This window comes from Mya arenaria, chromosome 1, assembly GCF_026914265.1.
Source record: "Mya arenaria isolate MELC-2E11 chromosome 1, ASM2691426v1".
NCBI classification, from domain to species: domain Eukaryota; kingdom Metazoa; phylum Mollusca; class Bivalvia; order Myida; family Myidae; genus Mya; species Mya arenaria.
The window spans coordinates 19897005-19923448 of NC_069122.1; the positions used below are offsets into that span (position 1 = coordinate 19897005).

Sequence of the window (26444 nt, forward strand, 5' to 3'; positions counted from 1 at the left end):
TTATTCTGTTTTCCAGACCTTACCATGCACTAAAAGTCTCTGTTGCGCGTAAAGGCAATTTCATGAAACATTGTAGCAACGTTAAATGTCACACCAACGCAAATGTCGCAAGGCTGAAATGTCACAACCAAAGCTAAATGTCGCAAAACCGACTGACGTTATATGTCGCATCTGTAACCACGGGTGATGAACAAAAAAAGTATTGTGTATTGTTGAGGGTATACGTGTGTGTATTGTTGAGGGTATGCTTATGTGTATTGCTGAGGGTATGCTTATGTGTATTGTTTAGGGTATGCTTGTGTGTATTGTTGATGGTATGCTTATGTGTATTGTTGAGGGTATGCTTATGTGTATTGTTTAGGGTATGCTTATGTGTATTGTTGAGGGTATGCTTATGTGTATTGTTGGTGGTATGCTTATGTGTATTGTTGAGGGTATGCTTGCGTGTATTGCTGAGGGTATGCTTGTGTGTATTGTTAAGGGTATGTTTGTGTGTATTGTTGACGGTATGCTTATGTGTATTGTTGAGGGTATGCTTATGTGTATTGTTGAGGGTATGCTTATGTGTATTATTTAGGGTATGCTTATGTGTATTGTTGAGGGTATGCTTATGTGTATTGTTGGTGGTATGCTTATATGTACTGTTGAGGGTATGATTGCGTGTATTGTTGAGGGTATGCTTGTGTGTATTGTTGAGGGTATGCTTGTGTGTATTGTTGACGGTATGCTTATGTGTATTGTTGAGGGTATGCTTTTGTGAATTGTTGAAGGTATGCTTATGTATATTGTTGAGGGTATGCTTATGTGTATTGTTGAGGGTATGTTTATGTGTATTGTTGAGGGTATGTTTATGTATATTGTTGAGGGTATGCTTATGTGTATTGTTGAGGGTATGCTTTTGTGTATTGTTGAAGGTATGCTTATGTATATTGTTGAGGGTATGCTTATGTGTATTGTTGAGGTTATGTTTATGTGTATTGTTGAGGGTATTCTTAGGTGTATTGTTGAGGGTATGTTTATGTATATTGTTGCGGGTATGCTTATGTATATTGTTGAGGGTATGCTTGATATTTAGAAAATGACGTGAAAATCGTGGTTGGCCGTGCTTAGTTGAAAAACAAAATACCAATACAATTTAGCAACTTCACCCTGATGAAAAGGTTTTCATTCATTCATTCGTTCGTTCGTTCGTTCGTTCGTTCGTTCGTTTATTCATTCATTCATTCATTCATTCATTCATTCATTCATTCATTCATTCATTCATTCATTCATTCATTCATTCATTCATTCATTCATTCACTCACTTATTCACTCACTCATTCATTCATTCATTTATTCATTTGAGCATTCGTTTGATATTTCGTTCTTTTGTTCGTTCGTTCGTTCGTTCATCCATTCATACATTCATTCATTCATGCATGTTTTCATATATGCCCTAATTATATTGTTAAACACCTCACCCTTTTGTTGTTGTCAAGTAACTAATCAGTATAATCTATGGCGTTTCTAGTGGTATATATATATATCCTTTTTTCGAGTATAGGCCTTGAAGATGAGTAACTTAAACATATGAATATTTTTTTTATGATTCGTATAGCTTATATATAAGTTAGTATAGCCGACTCACTCTATAGTTATGATTTTTTACGAAGTATACCCTGAAAACGCATCTATTCTGTTAAAAGGATTTGTTTTATACTAAATAAGGTTGCAATGAAGTGGCCAGTGCCTATTTACAAGCCGCGGCACAAAAAAAAATGTTTCTAAATAAAGCCGCACGTTCTTGGAATGCGCCATAGTCTCATCCACACGTTCTTACAACAGTAGACATAGTGCTGGAAATTTTAAAGTGCCGCAGGCTGACAGTTTTAAATTAAATACTTTCTCTTATCAAGCAATCCAGGACTGGGCCAGTCTTCCAATAAAGTTAAAAGAATTGAAAAATAAGAATGCTTTTAAAAAAGAAGTGAAATCACATCTCATTGTTAGAATGAAGTGTGCAGAATTGGAAGATTTCATATTTTATTAATTTTTAATGTTATTCATTTAGTTTTTAAGCTTACATATCAGTTCTAAGATTTTTGTCATATTGTGTTAAAGTGTCATATGTTTTTTTACAGTCGGTTGCATTATAACTGTAAAAGAATTTCAATCCAAAACATTTAATAATTCTTTAACTAGTCAGAGTACATGTATGTTATTTTTTTGTATAAGAAAACCTAACTAGATCTTGGCAAATAATTATATTTGTCATAAGGACCCCATTGGAAATAAGTTGAATAACTTTAATGGGTTATCCTGTGTTATATATTTGTCACACTGAATTAAGTCTTTATTAACGCACGTGTGTATCCAAAGCATTCTATGTATGTACTTTTTGACGTCAAGATCTTTTTTTCCGACGTCGTGCTCCGGGTGTCCTTTATGTACTGTATTAATTCCAGTGTTTTTTGTAAACCATTTGATGTAACTTTAATTTGTTTTCTGTATTATATTTTATTGATGTTGATAATCATGCCCATATAAATTTCATAACGATATTCAGTTGTTTTTACCTTCTATAAACGTAGTCCGCGAATTCATCATACAGCCCTCGTAAGTCACCCCCAATAGACGAACTTTATCATTACTTGGAAAATATCACTGACAACGTCATTCACGCGAATGATACCGGATAATAACAACCCTTCTTAGGGGCTGAAACTGATGTGTTGAATAGGCCAATAGAACATGATGAAGTTAAAAAAATGATACTAAAAAGTAAGAATGGTAAAACATCGTCGCAGTTTGATAATATTATCAATGAATACTTTAAAGCCACACGCGTCGGTATGATCCAAACCTTCTGTACACTTTTCAATATAATCATTGACACTGGTATATTCCCAGACGTATGGCGTTTAAGGACAATAAAGCCAATTTTTAAAAACAAGGGCTCTCATTAAGCAAAGTGTGAACAAAAATACAAATCCTGTTTTCCCTAAAAAAATCTTATTCAGTCAATGAAGTGTTTTTCTTGATATAAGTCATAAAAAATAATATTTTAATGACTTGCTAAAATTAAACTTCAAAGCCAATGTTTTGCTCTTATTCTATATTGTATGCGTTTCTCAACACCTTCTTTGTGTATGTTGTATGAAAGGTTGAAAACCCTTCTTCGCCTTTGTTGTATGCATTACTACATCTATATGTTGTATGCTAATTAGTTTGTACCACAATGCAGAAGGGATAACAAACTGCATGAAAATAATGTTTTAAGTCAAACTTAACCATAAAAATAAAGTGTTTGATCTTTTTCAGTATACACTGAAGATTAGGAAATAAACACTTAATGGGAACAATATCACACTGATATTTTATAACGACAAGGGATTCTCTGTGTTTGTGTGCATCCCAAATTCCTGCTATTTGACATTAATCGATTAACTGAATTGTGAAAGTCGTGAATCGAGGTCAGCCCGATGTTTACACTGTTGTCCCGCGCGCTTCAAACTATTCTAATATATCCTATCAGGAAATGCAATTTTGTAAATATGTCTTCGACAGGCTACTCTTCAAATGGTGATTTATGGAAATATATTTACATTGGCTGTCCGGATCTACCAGTGTACCTAAAAAGGACACGTCAAAGCGAAATCGAAAATGAAAGTTCAAGAGTAGGCGTGTCAACTTTTTTTAAAACTGGTTCAATATTGCTGTTTCCAAACAATGAACAGTGTGACAACTCTACCAAGTTTTATTTACATTCAGCATGTGAATCCTATGAACTTTACAGAAAGTTAAATTTACAGAAATCCCTTTCTGTTGCACACAGTTTGATGTTCACCTCATTTTCAGAAAATGAAAACTGTCTCAAGCATGGTGTATTTGTCAACTGCCTTTCAGGGAAAGAGGAAAATGAATTGAAAGATATAGTTATGAAGCAATGCAAGGAAAATCCAAATATCAGAATATACGAACTTGTAGCAAATGTCAAATCCAACTGTCTCACATTGAAAAAAGTGCCTGACGATGTTGAAAGTATCGGTGATGGTGATGAAGAAAGAACATTTGAATTGGTTGATAGGAAAGATTTGCAAAGAGATATAGAAGGAAATGTACCTATTTATGAGTCTCCAATATTTAGACAACAAAACTTAACACCAGTTTACCATGACTTTCTGCGATCAAAGTCAATACTTCAAATGGTGAGCTGATTTGTAATTACTGTAAATGCCCTATTAGACAATGATGTCCTAATAGATGTGCAGGGGGTCTATTTTCCAATTCTGTGTCTTGAACAATGCTTTACTTAAGTCTTAAACTTAAGTAAAATGCAAACTGTTTTGCTGTAAAGCATTACATTGGTAATATTTGTTAATAGGTAGATTTACGGTATCACACTTTCAGGGGTTTTCCGTTACTAAAAATAGGTAGGCAGTCAAACTTTCGATAATCTGCATTACATAATATGATAATTAATAGTTGCATGTTTGTTTGATAACTATGATGTTGAAAAAATGTATTCTTAGGCTGCTGATATCATGCATACAATCCAATACCCTATAATACAATTTATGTTACACAATACATAACATAAATTGTGTGATTGGGTATTGGATTGTTGCATGACACCTACCTTCACAACTGAGCAAAACTAATAGGACATTTATGGTAATATGACTGGTGTGGGAAGAACTTAATCAAACTTAAAAGAATAAAATGATATAAACTGCCATTTAGGAAATCCTGGTATATTTTGGCAGTATTTTAAAAAAAATACTGTTCTGTGAGCTTAATGCTTTTAGTTGTTAGATTCATTCATGAAGCATTTCTGTCAAAAAGTCAGGTTGAGGAAGATGGTCTTATAGATATATGCAGTTGATATAGTTTTAATAATAAAATAAATATGTACATTACAAGCTTAAGCATTCTATTTTCCATACAAGTAAAACTATTTCTTCAAAAAAATAATATATATATATTTATATTTAGTTTGTACATGATACATTTTAGCTTAAATCGACCACAGAGGTTGAAGAGTTATTGAAGATTGCAGACCATCATGTTATACAGTCGAAGGTCACCGAAGCAGAGCAAGATCTGAAGTTTCCATTCATTGTTGTCGAAGGAATGGATGCAACGGGTAAAAATCACATAAAAGCATTCGTTAAATTGATTAGCACAAATAATCTGAGTGGCCATTTTGATCAATCAATGATTTCATATTTGAAACTGAATCATATGGAACATATTGAATGCATGGCACCTTCTACTGTTATTTTTGTTGTTTATGAAGGATGTAAAAGCATTATGTAAAAAGTTCTTTGGCAAATCATCAATATAATCTTAGGATAATAGGAAATATGTTTATCCTTCACCTTTGTTGTGAGAGCTGTCAATTGCAAGTTAAAGGTTAAAAAGTTGATAAAGTAAACAACCTATCAAAATCATCCATTCTAATCATTGATTCTAATGATAGTATAAACAGCTTATTAATACATGTATATGGAATTGTAAAAGACAAACTCTTAATGTTCACTTCTACAAAATTTTGCAAAACTAAGTTGTGAATATGACAACCAAAATGTGCTAAACCAAAAATAGTTGTGAATATGACAACCAAAATGTGCTAAACCAAAAATAGTTGTGAATATGACAACCAAAATGTGCTAAACCAAAAATAGTTTTGTGCAATATATTCTGACAGCAATATCAAAAACAAAGTAACTTTGTTGGTGCGTGCATATGTGCAAAATTAAGTGGAAGTGAACATTGCCATTTTAGATTCTAACTTTACAAAATGATATTATACCCTTTTTATAGCTTTTTATATCTTTATACTAAATTACAAGTATTATCATGTTTTTTTTAAGACCTGTATTGATTATCGGCCACCTCCATGGCAATGTTTTTACAACAGGACAACATTTATACTAGCATTTGAACTTATTATAAAAAATAATCTATCTAGTAAGCCCAATCACCTCCTTGATTGATGAAGAATTATAACCAGCTGTTAAACTATGTGTAGGAAAGACGACATTAACTGAAACAATAGAGAAAAAGATGGGTGCAGCCCGATACTTTACCCCACCACCCCAGATCCTGCAGCTCCGATCTCATTTCGACCAATACCCGGAAATAGTTAGACGGGCGTACTACAGTGTGGGCAACTACATCGTGGCTATGGATATCATTAAGACGTGTCAGACCCGGCCTGTCATCATGGACAGGTATTTTTTTATAAACAAGTTGAGGTAGTTAATGGGTACATTCTATCCATGTTTAAAGATATTTTATGGTTTCTGGTTACTCTGATTCCATGCTAATCAACAAAGTTCATTTTAAGCTTATCTCAATTGCGATGAAAGTCAAGGTGTTGACATTTCCTTGGTGCCAAGTTTCCTGCACTTTGAATTTGATTATGAAATTGTAGCAAGCCCTACAGAAATTGAGCATATCCTTCAATCATTTACTTGCGAGAGGTCTGTTTAGTATTTTTACTTTTTTGTCCATTATATCTGTCTTATAGAACTTTTCTTGAACAAGCCTGTATGCCAGTGCATCTAAAAACTGACAATTTGCCGGTCTGGACCGATTTTAACCTCACTGGACCATTTCAGGAGCAGAAAATGGTTTGAAAATTAGTCTGAAATGTGTTTTTTCTTGGGGGGGGGGGCGGTTCGATGCATGCCTGGTCTTATTGAAGTTTCAAACTTTTAGTAGGACCCCTGCTGAATTTATTATAAGATTATAACACTCATGTGTGAAAATATAATCATGTAAAAATCTCTATTATTTACAAGCCTAGGTTTGGTATGAGCTCGGAGGCATGGCTGTTTTTGACTTATGTTGTGTTAGTTTTGACCCCTTATTGATTTTCTGTTCAAGCTATTAACATGAATCATGTTAAAGCTGCACTCTCACAGATTGACCATTTTGACAACTTTTTTTGTCTTGGAATGAGCAGTTTTTTTGTGAAATTGCATGGTAACCAGTGATAAACGACTGCTGACAAAAAATCAGATCGCAGGTTAGGTTTTCATATTTAGGTTATAAAATTGATGTTTTATGCTTTTTTCTTTAAGCATTAGTAATGCTTTTAGCCATAAGCATTAGTAATGCTTTAAGCCATAAACATTAATTTTCGATTAAAATAGGAAAAACTATGATCAGATCTATTGTCAGCAGTCTTATAACACTGGTTTGAAGACATTTACTCAAAAATTGGCTCATTCCAAACTGATTTTTGAACAAACAAAACACATGCAATTATAGGCCCATATTCCAGTAAGGTTCTGGAACAGAACAGCTGCTGCAGGGTTTAATTATATATATTTGACCAGACTCACCTTAATTTTACCACACTTGCCGGCCAGTCAGTCAAATGAAAAATGAAATGATCTCTAAAATTCCAGGTTTTGGCACAGCACAGCAGCTTACGGCATTGCAAACGAGTCCAGCAGTGGAGACTTACCGAGGGCAGACCACTCCGTGTACACGTGGCCGAGTGACCTGCTAAAACCATCCCTAGTCCTGTTCCTGTCGGTATCAGAGGAGGTGAGACAACAGCGCATGGCCGGACGTAGACTCGTGGAGACATTCGAGGAAAAGAGTCTTGATCGGGATCAGCTATTCCGACAGAGGTAATCAAGGATGTTATTGGTCGAAGGATTCGCAGAATTCCTCGGATTTAGTGGCTCTGGGGACAAAACAACTGATACTAAAAAGGAAGCTGGTTACTTTTGGTTGTTGCTTTCATTGTTGTTAGTATTGACACTAAAGTTTGCTTCAAATTTGAAGTCAGGAGAGCCCTAAAAAGCCAGTTTTACTTATGCAGCAGGGTGATTCACTCCCTTTAGGGGACTTAAACACCCTCAGTACCCATTGCTGAAATGGTTTCAGCACTTCAGCTGCCAGGTCAATCACATCCCTGGGTAACTTGTATTTTGTTATGCTCTTTAACTCATATCAAAATTAATCTTTTGGATGAACAAGCCCGAATTCATATACTCCTGCTTGGCATTACATTTTTGAACAAGCCCTGCTGTATAAAACCCAGAATTTGATCAAGCCCGGAAAGCATTGACAATACAATTGTAGTTGCAAGACCCATATAACTCTGGCTAAGAAATGAGTTATGCGCATAATATGTTGAAAAGTCCAATCACTTTAACCATGGCCATATCTCCAAGTCATTCAATCTATGACTAATAATGAGTAGTTGTGCTCTAGTTAGACTATAAAGTTTCAACAGAATTTGTTGGAGCCAGCCGAAATATTGCCAATACACATAGTTGTAGCTTGATCTGTCATTGTAAATACAGTTTTATCTTAGATAGTTGCCAGCAGGAAATAACGTCATTATATGTTTTTGATATAATACAACTGTAATAACTTTTTATGTGACATCACCATCATAAATGCATAGCATTAATAAGAAATTTGTGTGCTATAAAGTGATGTATTGTGTATTTAGCGCTGTAAAAAAATGTATGTTAGTATGTTTGATATGAAAAAAAGCATCACTGTGGTGATTATTTAATACTAAATTATTAATCTTGCCACGGCATGTTAGTTTCAACTTTAAAAATCTTGTTTAATAAATTATCACCTATCAATGGCCTCACTTCCAAATGTTGAAGCTATGAAATCCCATGTTTCCATCACTTATTTAATATCCCCTGTGTGTATTAAATAGTTTTGGTGATATCTCGACAAATGCGTTTTCAATATATTTTCCAGATTGTGTGATGCTTACAGGCTTATGAGCAACCCTTCTGTCGTGGAAATAGACGCTAGCGGGACTATAGAGGAAGTTAGGGACGCGGCTATAGATGTTTTACAGAAACGTGGTATTAGCTTGCAATCTGAGCCGAAGTGAAAACTGTAGAATTTGAGAGCATTGTGTCTTTCAATGGGATTTTAAGCTTGTGAGTTATTGTGATATGCTTGGCTTTGGGAAGTAACCACACTTAACCAGTCTATGACGTATTCTAGTGGATTCATAAAACAACTTTCTGTTGTTAGTTGACATTTAACACTTTTTAATATTTTTGTTTTATTTTTGTTTTACAATGACATGGGTTTTGACAAGATGCTTACAATATTTTGGGTGATTTTAAGTTCATGTGTTTTTACTTCTTTGATGTTATTTTCTGTAAATGTTTGTTTTGATATTTTAAGCGTTTGTTATGGGAAAGTAGCCTTTGTTTTATACTTCACTGCAGTTTTGAGTGTTTTTTGTCTTGGATTTTCATGTTAAAATGCGCGACTACCAAATATAGATTGCTGCAAAAGCATTTTTTTTTTAAATGCATTATCATGTTACCTCATTTGACATTAATGATAAAAACAAAACAAAAAATGCATATAATGATAAACTTGGCCACAAATTCACAGTTATTTAAGGACCTAAATCTGCCAATGTTTTTTTTTTTTCTGTACTCTACAAATGATACGTTTTTTGTTTTTTTTCATGAAAGTCAAATGAGTTAAACATAATAATGCATTGAAATTAAAAAAAAAAAATATATATTTATTTGCATCAACCTATCTTGTGGTATCTTTTTAAAGTATACTTTTTTACCTGGTTTGTATTGTAACTGTTTATATATTAAAGACATTATTTGCAAAAAAAATCTGTAACTTTATTGTCATAGGCTACTCTACATTAAAGTATGAGGCCAAGAAATATTTATCTTTAGTTGCTCAGAAATTATTTTATTTTAAATTGTGAGGGGTGCAGGGGATTTATGTTTTTTAAGAAATATTTTAATTTTTAAAGCTGAAGTCATTTATGTATTTAAAGTATGTTAATATAACACAAACTAAACACATATAGGTGTTGAACAAAACAAAATATGTATGTTTTACATAGTTATCTTGAATTTTATAAGATTGATCTCATAATCATTTGTTTTAAATATTCTTTCATAAAATCATACCGAGTGTTTGGGCTCAAGAAAGTATAAAAATACATTCTGTGGAATAAAGTAAATGAGACTGCCTAGAAACATAACTTATTAATTTGGCCTTATTATGATTATAACTTTAGTTCTATTTTCTTATTAAGACTGTCAAAAATGTAATTCATAATTATCTAGTCGTTTCTGCATGGTTTGAAAATCATTTAAATTTATATTTTTATTAACTCCGTTTAAAAGCTGACTTTTAGAAAAAAGATTGAAACTAAGGAATCGGTTGTTAGTTCTTTTTTCTGTTGGATTGAAATCTTGTGTCTAACAATAACGCATTCACTCAGTCACTTTTCATTTTGCTCATGGTAGGAAATGTTTTTATTGAAGAGGTTACTATAATCTACTTTTAATTGCCTCAGAAATATAAATGGTTGTATTTGTTTTAAAAATATTTATTAAGTAATGGTTGTTAGTATGTCCTTAAAAAATTAATTGCTTGATACCATGCAGTCGCATTTCATTTATTTTGTTTGAGTACATATGAACAACCTTTGAAAATGTAGTGGTCTACATACCATTGTGTAAACTAACCATTAAGTGGGCCAGCCACTGTTTATATCTACCAGTTCACCTGATTATAATCTTTTACAGCTGACTGCCAATTTACTGAAATACATGTATTGGCAAATTTGAAGTATGGTATACTGCCCATTCATTGGACAAAAAAATATGTTGATCACTAATACTGCATATTGTAACACTGAATATTGGATAATGCTTTGGTGTCTGTAATATTTGTTATTTTCTATAGTTTGATAACAATCAATAACTAGTCCATTGATGTAAAACGCAGAAGACATATGTATATATAGTAATGCAGATGAGATTGGCAAATAAGTGTATTAAGAAATGCAGGTAACATGCACGTTGAAGGTATTGTAAAAGGCAGATAACATATACTATGTATTGTTCTTAAATTCAGTACTTAATAAATCAAATTTTATTATTCATTAAAGAACTCTACATTGAGACACTTGCAAAGATTTCTCAGTGACATCAATGCTATGCATAAGCATATTTATCTCTTGTATATTTATAATACTACATTTTTACTATGCATATACATGTACTGTTTTGATGATGTTGTTTTTGTTACTTTCATAATATTACCTGTAGCTAGTATTTGTTGTAATATACATGTTTTTATACCATAATACATAATCAAGAATATAGTACAATTGGTCTATTTTTTCCCTACAACATTAAAGGGACCAGACACCAGATGATACAAATGCAAGAAAAAAAGAAAATTGTCAAAAACGTACATAAAATTGACATTGTTGTATATAAAACATTGAATTTTACTAACTGATTTATCATATTGCTTACAACACAAGTAGCTTTTTCAGTTTTTACGTATTTTTTCCAATTCGAAATTTACTGGGTCTGTCTACCATGTAAATCCCAATTAATTTAAAAACAGTGTCAGTATGTGTATCTGTACTAATCATGTGATTTTCACATGCTAAATGTACACACTATAAACTGGTAAACCAGTATGCGCTATTTAAAACAGGTTAACTCAGCTGAGACAGCAACAAAATACTCATATAATCATATAAAATGATGTATGATCGGCCTCATACTAGCTCATATTGACAAATCTTGGCTCGTCTTGTGGAAATAATGTATTTGCCGATTTTGGGACAATCTGGTGTCTAGCCCCTTTAAAGGGATACCCTTTCGGGATTAATTTTCATTTCAAGTTCATTTCATTTTATGCATCCCTTTTGTTTGTTTTAGGGCCAGGCTTCATCGGAAGCTGGTTTAAACTTATTTACTTTTACAATGATTGTGAAACAAGTTATTGCAACTTATATTAATTACTCTTCATTTGCACAATGTTGTGTGAAAGTGTGGTCTTGTGTTGTGGGGGAAACCAGAGCGCCAGGAGAAAACCCACTTGTCTTACTTATGGTGACCACAAACCAAACTCGCATGCAGCCAAGCCGGAAATTGAATCTGGGTGACTTAGATAAGAAGGAAGTGCACTTACCACTGAGCTAACCGGACAACCCATCTGAAGTTAAAATATGAAATCTTTAATTCATAAATATTTGAAAATGTAGCAAAAGTAAGGTAGTAATTTTGTGGTTTTGAATTTTCAGAACTATAATTGTATGTTCAAAATAGCATATTTAAGGGGTTTAAAGATGCACTCTTACTTCCAAATAAGATGTACCAGATGGTCATCCTATTAAAGGGGCACAAAAAAAAAATGCAGTTTTATTTAATTTTTTTAATTTTCATGCTTGAATATGTTTGACTTCTGACTTTAATGATCAGAACAAAAAAGCATAGGATTCGTGTCGAGTTAAAAAACATAGTAACCTTTATAAATGAGGTTTACAGTTAATTGTATTATGTGGCCACAAATTCCCCAGTCAAAAAAGCGCCAAAATATTGCAAATATTTTTTATTGGTACACAAACCATATGTTTAGTTTTTGTTTTGATCATTAATGTCAAATGAGTTAAACATGATAATGCTTTGAAAAAGTATAAAAATATTGGATTAACCTATTTTGTGCCTCTTTTAAATATGCGCTCTTACTCCCAAATAAGATTTACCACAATCAATTATTTTTTCAATATACCAAAAAGGAAGAATAAATGTTGAAAACAATGAAGCATACCATGTTTTGTTTGAAAGAAAGGTGCAGCAAACACGTATTTCTACCTTATGAGACGATAGAAGATCTTTTAGCATTCACCAATCATTTAATATTTTGGCGTTTTCAGCTATTAAATACACTGTAATACAATCTTGTTATCATTAATTAAAATTTAACATAAATGCATTATTTAATAAGTAGTTTAAGGTTTATCACTCAAAATTGATGTTTGTTTTACAATCGTATGTATTGATTTTGAATAAGAGTGTCACTTTAAAGTATTTCATTTTGTTGATGATGATAAAAACAAACAAGTTGAAACAGCATTCCTTTTTAAACATATAAATTAGCAACACTAAATATGGTAGAATTTCCTAAGAGACGCTTATCAATAATTGAACTTCTCATATCTGTATCTTTTGGTTTCTATGTCCACAACTCAGTTCATCTACCACCAGACTGTCATAAGCCTATTAATTAGTTAATTTCACTTAAGGTATTTCCATGCTGGGACGCTGTATTTAGATAGAAGACATATTGACAAGCAAAATGCGCTTAAGGCGATAAGCATTAAAGATAAATATTTTACACATGTAATTTCAATGTGGTAGGTCTGTTACGAACAAAAGACATTGTTAAATGAAATGCAATAGACATTCAAATATCACACAGTATGTATTGTTTTCTATTCAAAAAAATACAAAGATAAAAATGCTACAAGTAAATTATTGCAAATATTTGCACATGCAGCAGACATTAAATCTGGGTCAATATTTATAAAACTTTTTGTTAAGTCATTTCTTAACTTGAGTTCATTTCCTAACATTTTCGCTATCAAATTTTAAGAAAAGCATAAAGATGCACTCTTACTCCCAAAGAAGATTTTCCACAATTGATACAATTGTTTTAATATACCAAAAAGGATTGTTTTAATATACCAAAAAGGATGAATAAATATTGAAAACAATGGTTCTTATGAAGGATATTGAGTTTAATTTGAAAGAAAGGTGCAGAAACAACGGTACTTCTACCTTATGAGAATGATAAATTACAGTAAATCTTTTAGCACTCACCAGTCATTTATTATTTTTTGCGTTTTCATCTATTAATGTATAAACTAAAAATTATAATACCGAATATGTGAAAAAATATTGAAAAATATTGTTTTTTTAAATATGCTCTTTGTACTGTATATTATACTAACAATTATACAGTACAAAGTGCATATTTAAAAAAAATTATATTTTTTAATATTTTTTTTACATATTCGGTATTATAATTTTTAGTGAGGAATTATAAGATTTTTTTTTATTTTTAAAAAAAATGAGTGAGTTTGAAAATCCGGTGCCAGTGGAAAGCCTTATTAATTAAGTATTATCAATACCAGCCCAGCTCCACTTTCTATTATTTCCCTTTAATGGCCTGCAATGTCATTTACATTTTCTTTTGAATCATTTTCAAATGAACTTGTTTGTTGAATAATAATTCAGGTTTCACGGTTAGGCATTTCATGTGCCTTTACTTTCCGATGAGTTTTTCAAGTTTAGCCTGTTCATTCGTACACGGTCTATAATTTGTTGTGAATTGTCAGTCTTTTAAACGCATAAAGAAAACTCATCCCGTTCATTTAACATTTGATGAACATAATAATGTAATAGAATAATTTCTATCATAAATCTATTCAGTATCATTAAACCGTAAACTTGATAAATTGAATAAGGCGGCTCATTTTCGTCGCATGGTTTACCGTGGAAAATCATATTTTATTACCACTGGTATAGAACTACGCTACAAGAAATGGTGTTCAATCTCCTCATTTTAGATGGTGTGTTTTTGAAGAATAAAAGTTGAGGTATTGGGATAGGTTTGGTGTTCTTGTCAGTGGTGGAAGTAGTGGCATTATTGTCATGGAAACACTTTCACCTTGGTCATAACTCAAAATAAGGTCAAGGCATTCAAACAAAACTTGGTAAACATGTTGTCACAGACAATACTAGCTCAAAGGCCCATAACTCCGGTTTCAATGATTATATACATTATATAAGTTTTATATTTTATATGAATTTCAAATGAATCGGGGAAAGTGTAGCATATGAATAAAAAAATCTTAAACCTACTTTACATGTCATTTATAAGATATATTCATGTCATATATCAAATCAGCATGTCATTTCTAAAATCTACATGTCATTTCTCAAATATACATGTCATATCTCAGATCTAAATGTCATATCTCAAATAAACATGTCTTATCTCAGATCTACATGTCATATCTCAAATATACATGTCATATCTCAGAACTACATGTCATATATCAGATCTACATGCCATATATCAGATCTTCATGTCATATCTCACATATACATGTCATATCTCAGATCAACATGTCATGTCTCAGATCTTCATGTCATATCTCAGATCTTCATGTCATATCTCAGATCTACATGTCATATCTCAGATCTACATGTCATATCTCAGATCTACATGTCATATCTCAGATCTTCATGTCATATCTCAGATTTACATGTCTTATCTCAGATCTTCATGTCATATCTCAGATCTACATGTCATATCTCAGATCTACATGTCATATCTCAGATCTACATGTTATATCTCAGATCTTCATGTCATATCTCAGATTTACATGTCTTATCTCAGATCTACATGTCATATCTCAGAAATACTTGCCATATATCAGATCTTCATGTCATATCTCAGAAATACTTGCCATATCTCAGATTTACATGTCTTATCTCAGAACTACATGTCATATCTCATACCTACATGTCATATCTCAGATCTTCATGTCATATCTCAGATCTACATGTCATATCTCAGAAATACTTGCCATATCTCAGATCTTCATGTCATATCTCAGATTTACATGTCTTATCTCAGATCTACATGTCATATCTCAGATCTACATGTCATATCTCAGATCTACATGTCATATCTCAGAAATACTTGCCATATTTCAGATCTACATGTCTTATCTCAGAACTACATGTCATATCTCATACCTACATGTCATATCTCAGATCTACATGTCATGTCACAGATCTTCATGTCATATCTCAGATATTCATGTCATATCTCAGATATTCATGTCATATCTCGAATCGATGTCATATATCAAATTGACATGTCATACATCAAATTGACATGTCATATATCAAATCGACATGTCATAATTTATATTGAATCTACTTTTTTAATCCGCAAACTTAAAGTTATAAAATGTGTGTAAAGGTGAATAAGCACATACATATATTTCTTACATAATTAAGTATTAACTTTTATGTTGAATCATAAATAAAATGGTATTTAAGTTAAGTCTCTGGTTTAGGCCATTGTTAGATAGTTAAGTTCATCACATATATTAACCCTTGTTTTAGGCACATGATGATTCCAATTATTTTGTCATGAATATAGAAAAGAATGACAATGACAGCAAAAATAATAAAAAAAAAAATTGCCGAAATATTTCCTGAAATTCTCACTTATGACTAACACCCGTGCATAAGAGTACTGCACGCCAAAACCGCGTTGCACGTGCATCCCTTTTGCGCAAAAAAACCCCATTGAGAACCAACTTCTATTAGAGCGCAGTTCATATCCAGTGAGTACTACGGTTCGATGCACAGTCAGCTATACTCAAGGGAGTGAATAGGAACAGCCGTGCTATATTGTTATTCGGAACTCAATAATGTTTTAGACCACAATTTGTTTAGCCGTCCAGTTGTGAATTTCAGTTTGTATGTATTGGATATGATATGTGAAACGTGAGAAATGAAAGTTCCAGAATGGATTACACTGTTAATTTTCTGTGACTTTGTGCTTTTGCATACAGTTTCTTCGAACGGTAAGATCAAAAGGGTTTCGGTTTCTTTGTAGTTAAAGTTAATACTGTTAAATGGGTCACGATAAAGTTTGAGTAAAGAAGTTATTAAACAGGCTTTTTCCCCAGCCTGAATACACAATATTAATTGTTATTCGCATATTATGAAAAGGTTTTATACCGATAATCGAAAAAATATCTCTAATGTTTAATACTTCTCCTATTTTGTATGATATTATGAGTTATTTCAGTAAGTATTATTCACAATACATTAAACAACATTGTTCAGTATGTTTGTGTATTCGTAAGAGCTATGTCGTTTAAAGTGGATGCAACATACTTTATTTATTTTGCTTATTCTAATACCAATGTTTTCACACTCAAAAAACGTAGGTAATTTTTAATCGAATTACAAGTGATTTTAATCACTTTTATACCTGGACTTACATTTTGTCTTTGATCTTGATGTCGGCACCTTTGATCTGTAATACACACACACACACAGACAAAGATAACGGTCATTAAAGGAGACTGTCGAATAAAACTTCTTGCATTTTTTAGCTAGGATTACCTGAGCTATTCTTAAGCTTTGTTTTACATTTTGTGTATTTGAATAAATACGGTCAAAATTTGCCAGCCAGAATAATTGCATAACATTGTAAGTTATGAGATAATGAGAGGTGATCTATTTGATTAGGATTATTGAAACCTTTGATGTCATTAAATTTCGATTATTATTCAGAATTTCAGTACTGTCATATTCCCACTAATGTAATAATATGTAATCTAATAAATTCCATAAGTTGCTGTGGGTATGTGTTAATTAAGATTTCTGAGAAATACAAATGTTAACACCTTAGGCTTGGTATTGTATAACATACAATCTCCGATGGCATTTCAAGTCGGAGATGAAAGGTGAACATTTTTTTATATTATTTATAAACATACAAAATATAATATGTATTTTAAATTATTTCAAAAACAGTTTTTTCACCAGCTCATAATTTTAACTGCCAATACTAATTCTAATTTAAAAGAGGTAATTAAACGAGCTGCAGCCACAGGTACCTGGTGTTTGGACTGCAGTTTTGGCCATTTGAGCTCTCTGATTCGAGCGATTAGGTCCCAGAGGTGATCTCTTGGTCTGAGAATTATATGTATAAAAAAGGTGTTCTTGAACTCTATGATACAATAATCCACCTTTGGGTGTATATTTTTATATATATTGGAAATTTTGGTATTTCATACAATCCTTAGGTCCCTAGGGACCGAATCACTCAAATCAGATAGTTCGACTGGTCAAAACTGCAGTCCAAATACCTGAGGTAACTGTGCCCTAGACAGGGGACGTTAAACCAATAGGGGAATTATCCAGGCATCATTCTCAGAACTAACAGCATTGATAATAAAATTATTGTACCAGTACCTGTATAATATTTGATCAGTGATTCATACATCTATTTAAGTGCCATTTGCAGGATTACTGAAGGTGAAAGAAATGTATGACAAAACTGTTATTTCAGACTTCTTGAATGTTTTTTTCTGCGGGGATTTTTTTTTATGGGGATGTTTAAAGTTATTACTGAGGCCAAAATTTGGCCCTTATATAAAAGGGCATATTTTTGCCCCTTTCCCTAGTGTTTGGAATTGATTCCAGATTAACCATCGATAAATTCAACTGACTGATTATTGATATTACAATTGGTTTTTGACAATACCTTAATTGTAGATTTATTCTTGTCATATATAACTCGTAATTCTTAATTATATATATGCTTATGTCATGTGTATGTTTTAAGTTATTTCGTGTTGCTGTTGCTTTCGGCCATATTGTTAACATAACAATTGAACACTTCCGGATTAATAATTGAACTTGAAACAATCGGTGGCAATTAACCGAAGGCAAATAACTAGAGGAGAAAAGAAAAACAACTCACCGGATGAATCGATTATCGATTATGACCAATTACAATCGATTGTTACCAATTTCAGGCCCAACCAACAATTTTTCTATTTGATCATCGGAACATCTTTACCTTTCACATACATGTAGTACTAGCTACAGTATAATCTTGTATTTTTGATTCTTGTTTTTCAGACTGTTGTGTGGGCCTCCCAGAAGATGAATCAAGCTGCCGGGACATCTGTTTTAAGGTTTGGGGCCATTACTGCTCATTTTTTCATCTTTGTAAGTTTTGTAGGGCGGTTTGGGGGCGGTTCTCAGGGCCCATTTATTTATAAATACACATGTATGCAGTTGCATAATTATAACATTCAGGGGCATATATTTATAGCACTCCATTAAAAACACATGTGAACGTTTTGTCTCATTTTTTGCATTATAATTAGTAGCAGAACTGTTTATTTAAGAGGTAATGTTATGATATTCAAATATCTATTAAACAAGGTTCAAAACGGGAAATTAATTTTGAAACGAAAAAAAAATAAAATCTGTGACTTGTAATTAAACTGGGAGATTTTCTCAATCATATACTAATGAAGTAGGAAATAAATGGTATAAAAAATATATGTATTTATTTGATTGGATGCATTATATGTTTTATAACTCCAGTTGATACAGAAATATTCAATTTCTGCTGGATAATCAAATAAGCTGCAAATTATTAATTCTCATCTTCCAAATTCATAAAATATTAAACAGCATTGCCAGATGGATAATTTCAAGACTTGATCGACTCAGCCCAAGTCAGATCATAACCATAAAATTTGGCTTCTGGAGAGAGGAATCATCTATTTGAAATGAAAAAAGAGCGAAAAAATAAATTACTGCAAAAAAAATAATGCATCACTGCCATATTATTACGAACTCTGACACTTGCCCTAGGGTTTTGAATCTAACTGGTGCCTGAATTGGCAGATGAAATAAATTGAAACATTTTTTTGTAGATAGTAAAATGCCTTACATTAAACATTATCATTTCAATGTTTAGACCATAGGCTGCAGTATAGTTCACCAAACCTGATAGACATAGACACCTCTGGTTTCCGACTTAAAAATGCCAAAGTTTTAATTTTCGGGTACTCAAGTAGTCCACCCTTTTGAATCCAGAGTACTCCTAAAAATTCCTGAATACTGAGTACCTAAGGATGGGGGAATCTATGTCTTTAATGTTACTCGTCTATTTTAAAATTTTAACAGTCAGACTTGGAAATCTGGCTTCATAACACATGTATCAAGAATGCTGGAAAGTCTTGCAAAACATAATGAGATTTGAAAAAAGAACTAAAAACATCATGAAGATTTGTAATCTTTCTGTTGAATAAAGTTAACAGGGAGCACGGCATGTCAAAACTGACAAAACATGACAGAGGTATGGGGATAATTAATGTTTCAATTAAAAGTAAACTGGTTAAGAGTTAAACACAACCTCGATTTTTTTTTGTTTTTTTTCTAGAGTTGCATTTTTGAGGATAAAAAGGGTCGCTTAGGCAACACTTATAATAAATAGTGTGTCTTTTGTTACCCGACCAACTAAAGTAATTGCTAACCGAAAGATTTTTGCCTTTCTTGGTAAGCCCTAATAAAAAAATACATTTGGTTCGGGGTAACCCGACCCTACCTACGAAATAGGCGCCGATCCTACCGTTCTTATAGTCAGTTTGAAAAAGAAAGTGCACGCTTTTTAAGTGCTTTTCAATATGTAGTTTAAAACCTTGGATGCTTTATACAGAAGATTCTCATTTCTCTAATGATAAAAATAACATTATAATGTAAAGCCTAATAAAAAAATAAATAAAAGCCCACCTTAATTCCCTACCTATTTTTTAAAAGGTTGTAACCCTAACGAAACCATTTTTTACAGGCCTAAGAAAATTTACTACAAAAGTCACCACCTACCTACCCTACACTCAAAATGTGGGCAGGGTTTGACATTAAGGCTCGAACAAATAAAATTCACTAGTTGATAGATTGTCTGGTCTAGCTATTGTCCGAGCCCAGCTAGCTGGATTGGTTTGAAAATTTTACGCTTTTCCAAAATGTTGATCAGAAATCAGTACATACTATATTTAGAACCAGCCTCAATATGGGATCACTTCAGTTTAATATCATAACATATATATTGTAACGTTCCGCTGTAGGTGGAAGTGCGTTCATAGTGTAACGTTCCGCTGTGGGTGGAAGTGCATTCATAGCGGAAGTGCGTTCATAGTAAATTGATATTTCTGGTTGGTAATATGCAAATTGGCATAATTATCCACTCCTCTCAGTGTGGATGGAGAATATATATATATGTATATATTAAGAGCAGTCGATCCCTTCAGGGTTGAGCATGTTTTCTCTGAAGGGATCTGTTGGCCTTGTTGGCCTCGCATGTTACAGTATCATAGTTACTTAACTTTATTGGTATATTATTGCAAAATGTTTAAAACCATTGTTAATCATACTGTATTTATGCTAAGGGCATGCAAATGCTGAAATTTGTGAATTAGAAGTAATGGTAATGTTAATCGAAGTATGACTTTGTATGTTATTTTATTTTTTTATACCTTTTTGTATGGTATTATGGGTTTTACACTTTGGTCTAGTTCAGTATTGGTCAGGTCTGGGAGGTTTTCAATGATACTGGACCACTGGTCCAGTTCTCAAAAAAGTTCATGTCAAAGTTCCTGGTGGGTTGGGCTACATCCAAAGAATGTATTATTTAATGGAGGCTTTACTTAGTAGTAACTGGTTAATTTATCAGTCAGTTTTGAATTTGGTAATTTTTTATAATGTCATTAATTGTGATTTTTAAATATTATTTCTCATGGAAGATTTATAGCTTACATTTTAAGTTCTGAAACACTTGTATATTCTTAAGGATGTAAGTCATAATGAACTGTTGTTTTAGGGCCGCTATCCTTTTGCAAATTACTTGGTCTTAATGTGTTAAGCAGTTTAGTAAATTACAAAATATTGTACTTAATACCCACTTTAATACCTCTTTTCAATTATATTTTCCGCTCGAGTTATTTTTATCTATTTGGGGGGCAATGTTAAAATTACGGTTAGTAAGTAACAACATTGCAATTTTATGGCGATATGGTGTGTTATTTTCTATTTTACACACAAATTTATATTATTTCACATGCTTTAGATCATAGACTGGCTCAATAGGTTATTGTCAAACTAAGAAAGTACTATCATAAACGCCAGCTTTTACGATTATTGACATTCAAAATCAACCGTTTTATTTCCATATTATTAAACATGATAAGTGACTCTGAATTTTCATTGTGATGTGAAAAAAATAATTGAGCATTCAAATAGGTTTTCAAATAGATGAAATGATAATTTATTATAATAATTTGGTGTTAATTGTTTTATAAAATTAATATGTTTTCTGATATATAGATCTGCAGTTACTATTTCAAACATGACAATGGGGGGGGGGGGGGTTCATTCAACTGCTGAACCATTGATTTTAGTTGGGAAGAGGGGGAAATATTTTATATCTATTTTGCTATAGCTGACCCATTCTAAATAAACATTTTGGAAAATCAAGCTTTATACATCTGACAGGTATTTTCTCGAAAAGTTTAAATGTAACAAGGTTTAAACCCTTTACAAAAACTTCGCTAAAAATAATTATGTTATTAAAACCCAATTTCACAAAGAAATTGGAGTTGAGATATATTCTGTTATTTTACTTAAAAAGTGCAATACTCTTAAAATGGAGAACAATAAGTAAGTTTTAAAATAATGGGATTAAATCTTGATCTTGAAATTAACTGGATTAATGCGGATAAGCAGCTTTAACGAGTTTAAGATTGTTTGAAAAGTCAGGCCCTTAGGCTTAAAATCGAGGCAAGAGTCGTGTAATTTCATTTTCAAATACACTGTCAAGTAGTTTGTATATTATACTGCAGATGATTTATGATCGAAACATCTCAAGAAATAATCATACTGCTTGTAGTCAGGTAAATTGTGCACGATATTGACAAAACCTGTTGTTGTATATCAAGTGAAAGTGGAATCCATCTTTGTTTAAATGATATAAATGTCATCTCGCTAAAAATGTACACAAAGCTGAGGGAATTTTAATGTTACAATCAATCATTTTTGTTTGTACATGAAAGGTCTTTAGACTGATTATTAAAGGGACTCGCTCATGTTTTTTCATAAAATGCACTGTAGTACGAAATAAAGTGTGGCAAATCATTAGGAGTGTTAAAATTAAGATACCGAAAGCTGGAACCTTTTAGCATTCATGTATGTTGATATTTGCTCAAATATCGTCTTTGAAGACCACAATTTTCATTAGTGTTAACAACACAATTTATCACTTAATTAGGCATGATTAACAGACTTTGTTGTTGCGTGATTGGTTGATTGACATTATCATGTGATGTTATCGATGTATTCTTAAGAGGTCAAAATATCAGCAACTTATGTAAAAGTCCTTGTGGTCTTGTGGTTTAAGCCTCGGTTGACTAGTGTTTTTGGCTTTTAAAAAAAACATTGATTCTAATACTGATTGTATGGATTGTCTTTAAAGCATATCATTAATATAGCTTTTGGTTATGGAAAAATCTCGAGAAACAATTTGCGTAATAAAAAAATAGAAAAAAGAAAGGTAAAATAGATTTTCTGACCTACCAGTACCAACCCTATTTTTGGGGGGCCATGAAACCTAAAACAAATTTACTATTTTTTTTAAGCCGAAGATGTTAATATAAGTTCAAATGAGAGATAAATTGTGCAAATGTAACAGGAATTTTTTTACATTTTGCAGAAAAGCGTTAGTAGCACTATGGAAAATTAGATGATTTGAATCATTAATTTACTAGTTTCTGTTTTAATAAGTATTAAGTCAGTTGATAATGAGTTGGTGTTTGTTCTTCATCAATGATAAACAAAAAAAAACTTCATTTACACATTTTGAATTTTTGTGTCATTTAAACATTTTGAATTTTTGTGTCACCAACATGAAGTCTGTAAGAAACTGTCCCTTTAAAGTAACAATCAGTCACAATTGTCTTTACATGAGAGCTATAAAAAGCTGATTCATTAGTTTATGTTGAAAAAAAGGTATGCAGATTTTTTACAATATTTCTTAATGAAAAAAATAAGAAAAAAATGTTAAAAGCAGTTTAATGTCATCCTTACATTACTGGCACAACCGGTTAACATACCATTTAATTCATGTAATTCTTTTGAAAACTAAGTTATGAAAATTGATGTTTCTCCAACGTTTTATAAAAAAGAGGTTTGAAACTTTCATACCCAAGCAAAGTTGCAAACTTCTTTTACAAGTTGTTCTTTTTGAAATCTCCCGAAATCTTGGAAACGCTAGAATTTAATTAATGCAAAGATATGGGACCCTAAATTGACAGTCGTTTCTTTCATATTTTGTCCATTTCGCCCGAATATGGGCACCATATTGAATTTCATGGGCCGGAGAAATAAAAGGGGAACTTGATAACATCTCTTTGAAGTGACGATTCCCTTCACTGAGGTTAAATATTCCTTTGACTTCCGAAAAATTAATATGAAAATAAAATGTTTGTTATCAAATTTAATGTATTTATGTTGTTCACTTATGTGACGTTATGGTTTTCAGTATCCCAGTATCCTGGTGCGTTAACAAAGAATGGAATTTAATATTAACTTTTTTCATGATATCGTTGTTCTGACACAAGTGCTTGACTAATATAAATTTCTGAAAACAAAATATAAGAACAATGAGAATGGGTTTATGAAAGCAAACGCCTTAAGGTTCTTTATCATTTTTATCCTTTAATGCATTTTTGGGCTACAATGAATCTTTAACGTGATACTTCAAAATCATATTTTATGGTCTGCTTTGCATAGAAACCATTGAAAACTTCCAAATTAATCTCCAAACAGTTTCTAATTTATCAGAGGTTCAGAGAACTTTTTATAAAAAAATATTGTAAAGTTGCATAATAAACGTATTCACGTTTTTACTTTCATCAACTGTTATCACATGTTTGGGCTTCTATAATGTTGATCACAGGGGCTTCTCAATAGCCCACGGGTATCGAAGATAGATAGTAGACCCCCATGTCATGAGTTTATCGGCTATCATGTTTTTTCTTTCAATACCTTATACTACCTGCCAGTTTTTATCATCGCTAATCATTATTGCAGCAGTGTATTTGTGATCATTCTTTGCAGAGGCCAGAAAGAGTTTTTAGATAAAATAGGTTGTCATCCACATCGGCCATTGGCCTTTTCTTGAACTCCAGATTTTTTTCATTTGACAAAAAGTTTGGCATGGTGGAAAAAGTTGTTGAATATGGAGGAAGAAAATTCGAATGTACCACGGCACATACTTCATTATTTAAAGAAAAGAGTTTAATCCTCCCAATAGTCACATTTCATTTGAAAATGAGGGCGAGAATCTAAAAATTATTTGTCCCTGGCCTATTTGTGATCATTTTCTGCGGATCTCTCTCACGCATTCCTGTGTTGCCCCATGGGAAAGTGTCAAATGAGATCAGGGCTTAAGATATTTTGACAATATTTTTTCACATCAGTAATAAATATGATAAGGGTTATTGTTAGAATTGATCCTGGGTCCATCAGTGTTTTCCCTGTGTCATTAGCCCATTTTTTTAATACCTTTTTGTGCCTTGCTGAGCGATTTTTTTATCATTAATCTTAAAAGTCAATAAATTTTAACATTCTGACTAATTGCATATAAATAAGCTCAAGAAGTTCAGCTTACACATACCTGTAGCGTGCAAATCAAACAATTTAAGAAACAATTTATATTTTAAGATGATGTTACATGTTTTATGAAATTTAAAATCTCGAATTTCTGTAAATATTGACAGATTTGCTTGCCTGCCATTATTGATGTGTGTCACGGTATCGTTTACATCATCACGCTTCCATACCAGCCCAAAAGGCGGAGTAGATGCGAGATACAATCTCGTTCAAATGTCCCGCTTCATTAGCGTACAGCAATCTACGTTATTATTAAACTTGTCAATGAATAATCGTTTTAACCTCACATTTTTTTTACGAACCACCCCTGAGTTAATTGTGCTGTAACAATATGTTATTCTTAAATAGCGCAGAGCTTTTCAAAAGAGTCTAAAAAGTCGTTCAGATTGTAAAATATGGGTCCACATTCGGTAGATTAACGAGACTGATTTGTGGCCACTTAAAACAGTGTTACGTCCATAAAGGTTTTATTATCGACTGCTTGCTTTCGCATTGTGTATAAAAGTTCGCGTCAATCAAAATAGTCTGTCAGGCAGTGGAAATTCAATGCCAGATATGGCAAGTTTACTTTACTTTATTTTGGCAGGTATATTGTCCTCTGGGTTTATAATGGTCGTGTCAGGGTATCGAAAAGTGGTGAGAGTTACGATTTAGCAAATAGCTTAAGTTGGTTGTAAACTACACAATGTATGTGGTAGAATTTTAGAGTACATAATAAATAAAATATTTCAAAAAGGCCAGGTTACACTATACTATAGGCCAGTTTTGGCTTAAAATTATGAAATAATAAAAACTGAAAATAACATAACATAAATTTATAATATAAAAAAAATCAAGTACACATTTGAGCTCTAAATGACTCGAAATAAACATTTATTTGCATGTTTGAGGCCTTCAAAAAGAGTTGATTTGTAAAAGGAATATGATGACTCAAAGTGTATGATTTGATGCATTTAGCACTGAGTTAAAAAAAAACTTTTACCCATCCTGAAAATACAGTACATTTATGCATGTGTTATATTATAAATACACAAAGTACATGTATTAAACAGTCTTTTTGTGGCTGAAAAATGTAAATGATAGAGTGGTCTAGTGGTTAAGGTGTCTGAATCTCGACCAAGTGGTCATGGTTCAAGGCATACCTGTGCACATTCTCTTGGTCGCTTAGAAAAGGCAACCACTGCTGGCTTCTTCAAAAAAAAATAACCCAGGCTCTAGGCTGAATCATATATATCTGTAAGCTTGTAGCTGCCTTCACAATTGATAATAAACTTTTAAAAAACGCCTCTGTTTCAATCTTCGCAACTCAATGAACCTTGTTACAAATGCCCA

General features: G+C 32.3%; 2 protein-coding genes across 2 annotated transcripts in view; both read left to right on the top strand.

Annotated features, from left to right (window-relative positions):
* The first annotated feature begins 3447 nt into the window (after nt 1-3447).
* Nucleotides 3448-12674, top strand: LOC128229809 (UMP-CMP kinase 2, mitochondrial-like). The gene is made up of 5 exons (XM_052941668.1): nt 3448-4187; nt 4996-5125; nt 6014-6215; nt 7401-7628; nt 8728-12674. Exons 1-5 carry the CDS (start codon nt 3462-3464, stop codon nt 8864-8866), a joined length of 1425 nt encoding a protein of 474 aa, XP_052797628.1. The 5' UTR covers nt 3448-3461; the 3' UTR covers nt 8867-12674.
* Nucleotides 12675-16260: 3586 nt separating this feature from the next.
* LOC128230886 (reversion-inducing cysteine-rich protein with Kazal motifs-like) overlaps nt 16261-26444 on the top strand; it is a 78547-nt gene continuing 68363 nt past the window's right edge. Inside the window, exons 1-2 of the mRNA XM_052943316.1 lie at nt 16261-16438; nt 18513-18568. Coding sequence (XP_052799276.1) covers nt 16366-16438; nt 18513-18568 — 129 coding nt within the window. The 5' untranslated portion in view covers nt 16261-16365. The remainder of the gene's footprint in view (nt 16439-18512; nt 18569-26444) is intronic.

Bases quoted from the DNA above. Each gene is read 5' to 3' on its own strand.
- LOC128229809 (XM_052941668.1), top strand. From the start codon at position 3,462: ATGTTTACACTGTTGTCCCGCGCGCTTCAAACTATTCTAATATATCCT. The intron at 4,188-4,995 runs GTGAGCTGATTT...GATACATTTTAG, and splicing joins CAAAGTCAATACTTCAAATG to CTTAAATCGACCACAGAGGT. The intron at 5,126-6,013 runs GTAAAAATCACA...AACTATGTGTAG, and splicing joins CGAAGGAATGGATGCAACGG to GAAAGACGACATTAACTGAA.